At 40.5% G+C, this 8,840-nt stretch overlaps 1 protein-coding gene across 1 annotated transcript in view; it reads left to right on the top strand.

Annotated features, from left to right (window-relative positions):
• Window positions 1-1,687: 1,687 nt before the first annotated feature.
• The window catches only part of LOC133415578 (ryanodine receptor 1-like), a 50,967-nt gene continuing 43,814 nt past the window's right edge, over window positions 1,688-8,840 (top strand). The window contains exons 1-13 of the mRNA XM_061701703.1: window positions 1,688-1,785; window positions 5,842-5,961; window positions 6,038-6,136; window positions 6,336-6,410; window positions 6,517-6,595; window positions 7,201-7,313; window positions 7,389-7,488; window positions 7,567-7,663; window positions 7,733-7,807; window positions 7,896-8,052; window positions 8,135-8,299; window positions 8,386-8,507; window positions 8,587-8,773. Coding sequence (XP_061557687.1) covers window positions 1,738-1,785; window positions 5,842-5,961; window positions 6,038-6,136; window positions 6,336-6,410; window positions 6,517-6,595; window positions 7,201-7,313; window positions 7,389-7,488; window positions 7,567-7,663; window positions 7,733-7,807; window positions 7,896-8,052; window positions 8,135-8,299; window positions 8,386-8,507; window positions 8,587-8,773 — 1,437 coding nt within the window. The 5' untranslated portion in view covers window positions 1,688-1,737. The remainder of the gene's footprint in view (window positions 1,786-5,841; window positions 5,962-6,037; window positions 6,137-6,335; window positions 6,411-6,516; window positions 6,596-7,200; window positions 7,314-7,388; window positions 7,489-7,566; window positions 7,664-7,732; window positions 7,808-7,895; window positions 8,053-8,134; window positions 8,300-8,385; window positions 8,508-8,586; window positions 8,774-8,840) is intronic.

Genomic DNA, 8,840 nt, shown 5'->3' with positions numbered 1-8,840 from the left:
TCCTTCAATCACAGGGTGTAGCACTACAGCCCCATGCAACACTCATATTTAATGTTTCATTGTTGTAGATAATGTAATGATTTACTTCGCTCATCCTGTTTACAATTAGTGCTTTGTCTTTTGTCTTCGTTTCTCTCTCTTCTCGAGAAACTTTGTTCTGATCGACTGATTGACTCTGATTCTCAATAAACTTCAATTATAATACCAAAAAAAAAAAAAAAAAACTCCACTGTGTCACAGGAAAACTGTTCTGGCATAAAGGGGATACAGATCTTTCATTCTGCTTGACCTAATAGCCGAACAAGACAAAAAAAACAAAAGAAAAAGAAAGAGTTACCAGGTTTATACACACTTCTGAAATAACAAATTTGCTCAAATTACCTGTAATTATATAATTAATAATTAACGATATTCCTTTGTATGAAGACTGATTTCTCACAATAATAATCAACATGCTGGTGACTGGTGTTCATTTTAGTATTAATTTATGAATAATATTCCATCCATTTTCTTTACCGCTTATCCTCACTGGGATCGCTGGCATGCTGGAGCCTATCCCAGCTATGTTTGGCGAGAGGCGGGGTACACCCTGAACTGGTCGCCAGCCAATCGCAGGGCACATATAAACACACAACCATTCACACTCACATTCACACCTACGGGCAATTTAGAGTCTTCAATCAACCTACCATGCATGTTTTTCGGAATTAGGAGGAAACCACAGTACCCGGAAAAAACCCACCCAGGCACGGGGAGAACATGCAAACTCCACACAGGCTGGGCCGGGATTTGAACCCCGGTCCTCAGAACTGTGAGGCAGACATGCTAACCAGTCGTTCACCGTGCCTCCTGAATAAGATTAATCTTCAGATTAATAATATCCAACCATCCATCCATCCATTTTCAACACCACTTATCCTGGTTAGGGTCACGGGGCGCTGGAGCCCATCCCAGCAGATTTCGGGCAAAAGGCGGACTACACCCTGAACTGGTCGCCAGTCAGTCGCAGGGCACATATAGACACGGACAACCATTCGCAGTCACATTCACACCGTCACTGAGTGGGAACTGAACCCACGCTGCCCGCACCAAAGTCAGGCGAATGTACCACTACACAAATTAATAATAATGCAAATGAATAACTTCTCTAATTTACACAAACAAGTTACTTTCCGGCAACAAGGTTAAGTCAATTGAAGCCTCAAAAATTTCCATATGGGAATGTGAATGGTTGTTTGCCTTTTTGTGCCCTGTGATTGAATGGGGACGAGTCCACTGTGTACGCCGCCCCTTGCCCAACGTCTGCTATATACACTCCAGCTAAGCCACGAATGAGGTCAAGCGGTGTAGAAAATGGTTGGATGGATGAAGTTACATACCCTCCTCTTCAGGCTGAATTCAAATGTACAACTGTTCATTCTAGCACATTTACAATATTGTTCAATATCTCTCCTTTATAACACTTTATCTGCACAAAGTACTTCAAAACAATGAGAATAATAGACACACTTTAAAATAAAGGAACAACTTTAAAAGCACTGCCTTGGCCAGTTGCTCCTCCTCTCCATGATGCAGTAGTGAATGAGCAGTCAATCCCCTAGGCTGTCATAAAATAGTCCGAGAGAGAGGGGGGGTCGGGACTTGCGTTGCCCTTCAGCAACATTTCCCTAGGAAGTGACCAGGAGAACTGAGAAGCCCAATTCTCTGTCACAGTGGTGATCTTAATGCCTCAGCAGAATGGCGGAAGGTGCCGATGGAGAGGAAGAGATTCAGTTTTTGCGGACAGTAAGTGATGCTGTCTCCTTCTTCTTGGATTAATAACTTAAAAAAACATCTTCTACAACCATTTATAGGTTATACTCCTCCGTTGACTTGGCTGGGTGTGTTTGTACTATAGATGACACTCAGATTGACAAGAACAGTTGCCTTTGTTTACCCGCATTGTTATCTATTTATATCCCTTTGGATACTTGATATTGTTCTGGTTTATAAATGAGAAGAAACCATTAATACACAAATAGTGTGTGTAAAGTAAATGGATCCATGGGACAAAGGCATGTTTACCACTGTGTTACATCACTTTTCCTTTTAACAACACTGAAGCATTTGAGAACTGAGGACACTAACTGTTGAAGCTTTGTAGGTGGATTTAGTTCCCATTCTTGCTTGATGTATAACTTCAGTTGCTCAACAATCCGGGATCTCCGTAATTTGGGCTTCATAATATGCCACACATTTTCAATGGGAGACAGGTCTGGACTGGCGGCAGGCCAGTCTAGGACTTGCACTTTTTTACTGCAAAGCTATGCTGTTGTAACACATGCGGGATGTGGCTCGGCATTGTCTTGCTGAAATAAGTAGGGAAGTCCCTGAAAAATACATTGCTTGGATGGCAGCATATGGTGCCCCAAAATCTGTATGTACCTTTCAGCATTAATGGTGCCTTCACAGATGTGCAAGTTACCCATGCCATGTGCACTAACACACCACCACACGATCACAGATACTGGCATTTGAACTTTGCACTGATAACAATCCGGATGGTCCTTTTCCTCTGGTCTCCGGAGGACGGCATAGAATAGAATAGAATCACCTTTTATTGTCATGAACATGCATGCATGTACGGGGCCACAAAATTTGTTCGCTGCATTTAACCCATCACAGTGAACACATACACATCCATGATTTCCAAAAACAATTTGAAATCACACTTTTGCACTTTGCGTCAGTCCATCTTATTGTCAATGATCTTGGGACCAGAGAATCTGGGGGCGTGTCTGGGTGTTGTTAAGACAGTATGGCTTTTGCTTTGCATGGTAGAGTTTGAACTTGCATTTGTAGATGTAGCGACAAACTGTTACCTGACAATGGCTTTTTGAACTGTTCCTGAGTCCACCTGACAATATCCTTCACACAATGATCCCAGATTTTAATGCAGTGCTATCTGAGGGATCGAAGGTTACCAACATGTGGGTTTTCGGCCTTGGTGCTTATATGCAGAAATTTCCCCAGATTATCGGAATCTTTTGTTGATATTATGGACCGTAGATGATGAAATCCCTAATTTCTTTACAATTATATGTTGAGAAATGTTGCTCTTAAACTGTTGGACTCTTTGCTCACGCACCTTTTCACAGTGGTGAACGTTGCCTCATCCTTGCTTGTGAACAACTGAGCCTTTTGGGATGCTCCTTTTATACCCAATCATGACTCTCACCTGTTTCATATTAACCTGTTCACCTTGAAAAGCATTTGCAAATTGTATTGTTTTAATTTACTTTCTACACAACATACCAACATTATTGGAACTGGTTGATCACAACACGTTGCTAAGGTGCTACTATAGTAGCAAGCAGTAGTAGTGAATGTTGCTTGCTTTAAGTCGTTTATAGACACTTCAGTTGAAGTTCACTGTATGACTAGATACATATAACAAAGGAATTACACCTATTAAATGTTCAAATACATCAGAGACTTCATTTCTTTCTTCGTATGTGTTCACAAAAATCGCTCGCTCAAAGCTAACACAATGAATGACAAACACCATTGACGAGCTGTCAAAGATTAGCATCAAACTTCGCGGCACTTATATCTCTCAAAATATATTATTGATACACAAACACTGTATAAACACACACAAACAGGCAATAATAACAATACTCTCAGGCATATATTCTTATTAACAATATTCGATCGTGACTTCTTTTACTTTCTTTGTTTCTGCATTGTATCTCATTGCGTGCACCACACTGCCCCTCAGAGGTCAAGACGTGCACAGCAGTTACTTTATGTAATCCATTGGTTAATAATAAATGGGTCAGTTTTTCCTCTTACTTACTGTTGCTGATTATTGTGCTCCGTTTGAGTAATATCACTTGATTAAGCCTTTACTAACATTAAATACAATAAAATAAGAAAAGTATGTACGATTATTGCTGAAATCGTATCGGACCGTATCGGTATTGGATCGGAAGTGAAAAAGTTGGTTCGGGACATCCCTAATCAAAGCTATGATTTATTATAGACCTCAATTATTGTCTTGGTGATTGTTTTTCAGATCAGGCTCTCACGCCAAAAAGAGTCTACTTTTGTCGGCAGTATCTCATATTTAGTCCTGTTAAATTAAAAATGATGAATTCGAATAATGTTCCATTTGCTATTGTCATGCAGCACTGAGGTAAAGTATGCTAACAATGCTTCATAAAGTGTGCGTCAGTTGCTGCCTGGGGTCTATATATACTGTGTGAGGATTAGCAGCTTCAAAGTCAGGCCCGTTTCAACACCTGCTTACTTCAGTCCTTGTGGGAATAGGGCTGCTGATGTTTTTAGAGCCATGTTCAATATCACACGCTTGGTTCCAAAACGTTGCAAATAAACATGCTTACTTTATGTTTTGCAGCTAGTTATCAGTCCTGAAATGTCGGAATATGCATAAACAGCTGTCCTTATGTCTGTAGGTCAGTCTGTCTGTCAGCCTTCAGCAGCATAACTTTACAGACATGAATTTAGAGATACAACGTCATAGAAACCTAACACGTACATCTGGCATTTGCTATGTCAGCACAAAAGCACTGTTAGTGTTTTGGTGTGCCAGAACTGTAGACACGTTGGTTACACTGATAGTTATTTTAAATGAAAGAATTATCAGCCTTTTGCTAAACTTTCATGAAGACAATGTTGCCTTTCTCATTAATATTAATGGCACTTGAAGAAGTCTACTTTATTCACTGAGTAAATGTATTCATTCATGCCACCTTATTTCAGTACGACTGTGTCAATATGGTGAAACATTTCAAGGATAGTTTGTAATTCAAATAGTGCTATACTGTGTTAGTCTTCAACAAACATGCATTTTTTTTTTTAGAATGTGGGAGGAAGCCAGAGTACCCAACACTAAGAAACCTGATCTCATTTCCCATGAGCAATACAATATACTGGACACTCGGATAGATGCATGATAGATGGCTGTTTGGACTTGAAATAGAATTTAGATTTATGTTTCAAGTTTGTCCAACATGCCAATATTAGGATGGATGAGATAGAGAATGATACTAAGTGAGTCAATTATTCAGCTGAGAAACACCTCTCATTGCTCACTCAGTCATATTGATAAATACAGTAAACTATACTGACACACTCACTCGGCAATGGGAAATAAAAATCCATCATCGCTTTTAGCTTTGAGTCTGTCTTTACTCAAAAATAAAAAAAAAGGAATATTTTACATAATGATTTAACCTAGCAGGCGCTGTACTGTATGTCTTTGTGAGTCTTGTTACCAAAATGATATTTAAAGCATTTCCCCATGGCGTGCGTCGTGGCGAAAAAGAATTCAGGGCGAAAATTCCGTCATGTAAACAAGCCAAACTAATTGGATTATTTGCAGCAGGGCTATCTGGGACACTCTTTCCAGCAAAATCTGAAATATCTAGTGCTTTCCAAAAGAGGATGCATGAACAGCAGGTGCAGAGGCTTGAAATAGAGGGCTTATACAGTATGATAGGGGGAGCAGCCAAGTTCATGTAGCCAAAGATGTAAGGCCAGTGACAGCAACAAAAATATGCGCTAACAATGAAGGCTATGATTAACAGTAACATTTTATGTGTTATAAGCAATAAAATACTAATACAATATATAACCCGTGTTAATTTATTGGGCCAAAAGAATATCTTGAAAACACGGAACGTCTATAACGTCTTTAACAGTGTATAACGCAATAAATACATTTCAAAGAACTCCCCAGATAAATTAGAAGTATGCCCCTATTGCCTTAAACTGCACAAGTTGAAACTTACTCCAAAATAAATTTTGATTCACTTCATACTCAACATGTCTTTTTAGGATGATCACGTGGTTCTGCAGTGCACGGCCTCCATTCTGAAAGAGCAGATCAAACTCTGCCTTTCATGCGAAGGATTTGGGAATCGTCTCTGTTTCCTGGAGACTACATCTAATGCTCAGGTTGTGTGCATCAGTGCTTCTTATTGCATATTTTTTAAATAGTTTCTACTGTTAAAAACAATATTTTGTGTTTCAGAATGTCCCACCCGACCTGGCCATCTGCTGCTTCATACTGGAGCAGTCCTTATCTGTACGGGCGCTACAGGAGATGCTGTCCAACACTTCTGTGGATGAGGTCTCCATTCATCTCCATATAATCTTAATAATGGATGCATCTTTACAGGCGCTTACGTTTTAAATTAATTCTTGTCTTTTCCACTCACAGGCTGTTGATTTGGATAAATGGGTAAGTTGAGTAAGATTTTTCTCTCCTCTTGTCTGCTTTTGGCAAAGTGGCCAAAATTTAATCACCCTTCTACCTGCTTGTGCTCTAGTCGTCACAAGGTGGGGGTCATCGAACTCTGCTATACGGACATGCAATCCTCTTGAAACACACTCATTCGAGCATGGTGAGGACATCTAGACTCAAGCATATTGTTCAAAGCTCAACGTATGTTGTCTTTTCTCATGTTCTATCTTTGTTCTTTTTCTTTTCCTCTCCTTCCCTCTGCCAAGTACTTGAGCTGTTTGACGACGTCACGCTCACTCACAGATAAGCTGGCGTTTGATGTGGGCTTGCAGGAGGACTCCACAGGTGGCTGGAAACTTCACCACTTATTGGACTGCAAACCTAGTTCATCCATCAACCATCTAGCCGCTTATCCTCATTTGAATCATACAATTGATATTGTAGAGATAATTGTAATCTCTATGCTTCATGTCCACTTTTTTTTTTTTTTTGATGAAAGCATAATTTTATACATCTATCCATCTTATGTATTGTCCTCCTTAGAGTCACGGGTGAGCTGAAGCCTATCCCAGCTGACTTTGGGCGAGAGGCATATAGACCAACCCTCATAGTCACTGGAAAAATATGCAAACGCCACACAGAAATGCTGAAGCCGAGCCTCATAATTTAACTCTCAGAACTGTAAGGCAGTTCTGCCACCCCAGTCATTTAAATTCTATTATATTTAGAGCCTTAACAAGCCCGAAATATAAGATTTTAGCCTGACTCTTAAAAATGTGTTTTATTGGATTAATGTAATCTACATATTAAATGGGAGGACATGAACGCAAAAAAATGAATTCCAGTTCTTGTCAGTACTTGTGAAATAGTATTTAAGACAAGCTAGACACTTGTTGTAGCAACAGGACAACTTAATAAAATTAGTTTTGGTGTCTGTTTGAATATCACAGGAGAGGCCTGCTGGTGGACAATCCATCCAGCCTCCAAGCAAAGATCTGAAGGCGAGAAGGTCAGAGTGGGAGATGACCTCATTCTTGTCAGTGTTTCATCAGAGCGATATTTGGTAAATGAAAATTTTATCAACCTGCGCTACTCATTTGTCGGCAGTATTTAATTCCTGATTTACACCACTTCTCAGCATTTGTCCTATGCCAGCGGTGACTTGATGGTCGATGCTTCCTTCATGCAAACCTTGTGGACTATGACCCCTGTGATGTCGGGTTGTGAACTAGCTGAAGGTCTGCTTACCACCTTGTATTTATTTGTTATCTTTGAAACTGCTTGCTCTCCTCAACCTTGTGATTCTTCCTCTGCAGGTTTTCTGACAGGAGGGTATGTGCTCAGACTTTTCCACGGTCACATGGATGAGTGTTTGGCAATTCCAGCGGCTGACCAAGGGGATGACCAGCGCAGGTGAATCTCTCAAATTTAATTTCCATATGGGCATAAAATTCCTGAAATGGTTTTTCTTCTGTCTTTAAGAGTTGCTCACTATGAAGGAGGAGCTGTATGCAGTCATGCTCGCTCTTTGTGGCGACTTGAGCCACTGCGCATCGCGTGAGTCTCCTGAAAACCTCCATTCCAAACTTATATTGTGAGGGACTTTACAGTTTTGTCTTTTCCTACGTGCTTTTTGGAAATTTAGGTGGAGTGGCGGTCACATTAAATGGGGCCAGTCATTCAGAATACGTCACATCACAACAGGAAGGTACCTTCTCCTGGATGAGGAAAAGGGCCTTCTATTGGTTGACCCTGAGAAGGCCAATTCAAAAATGGCAGCCTTCTGCTTCAGAATTTCCAAGGTAAGTGAAAAAAGTGTGGAAAAATGTGGTTGATTAGATTCCTTGTAGCTTTCATGAGGGAATTACTCTATGTGAACCCTAGGAAAAAATCGAAGTCACTCAGAAGCGGGATGTTGAAGGAATGGGCATTCCAGAGATTAAGTATGGAGAGTCCATGTGCTTTGTGCAACATGGCTCATCTGGTCTCTGGCTCACATATGCAGCTGTGGATGCCAAATCTGCCCGTTTAGGTCCACTGAAGAGAAAGGTATTCCAAATTAACCGTAATAACCCTGGATGTATCAACGGGTATTAGCCTATTTCTTTCTGAGATTGCATTTGTTAAATTCATAGGCCATTCTCCATAAAGAAGGTCACATGGATGATGCACTTACAGTTGCACGCTCTCAGACTGAAGAGTCTCAAGCGGCTAGAATGATTTACAGCACGACAGGCCTCTTCAACCAATTCATCAAGTAGCATTCATACACCGTTCTCTAAAATGTCCATGTTTTGGTTCTGCATAATCTTAAAATGTTCCAAATATGTCCCCAGAGGTCTAGATGCCCTGAATGGAAAAAACAAATCTGCAAATCCACCAAATCTGCCAATGGACACAGTGGTACTCTCACTTCAGGACCTGATTTTTTACTTCCGCCCACCGGAGGAAGAGCTGGAGCACGAGGACAAACAGTTCAAGCTTCGTTCCCTCAAGAACAGACAAAACCTTTTTCAAGAGGAGGTTTGTCTACCTTCATGCGGGACCTTACCGCTTATTAATTTAAGAGCTCTTCTCACTTAGTCTTTGT

The sequence above is a fragment of the Phycodurus eques genome, chromosome 17 (genome assembly GCF_024500275.1).
Source record: "Phycodurus eques isolate BA_2022a chromosome 17, UOR_Pequ_1.1, whole genome shotgun sequence".
Classification (NCBI taxonomy): domain Eukaryota; kingdom Metazoa; phylum Chordata; class Actinopteri; order Syngnathiformes; family Syngnathidae; genus Phycodurus; species Phycodurus eques.
Note: the sequence above shows the minus strand (reverse complement) of the source record. Positions and strands in the feature narration are given on the sequence as shown.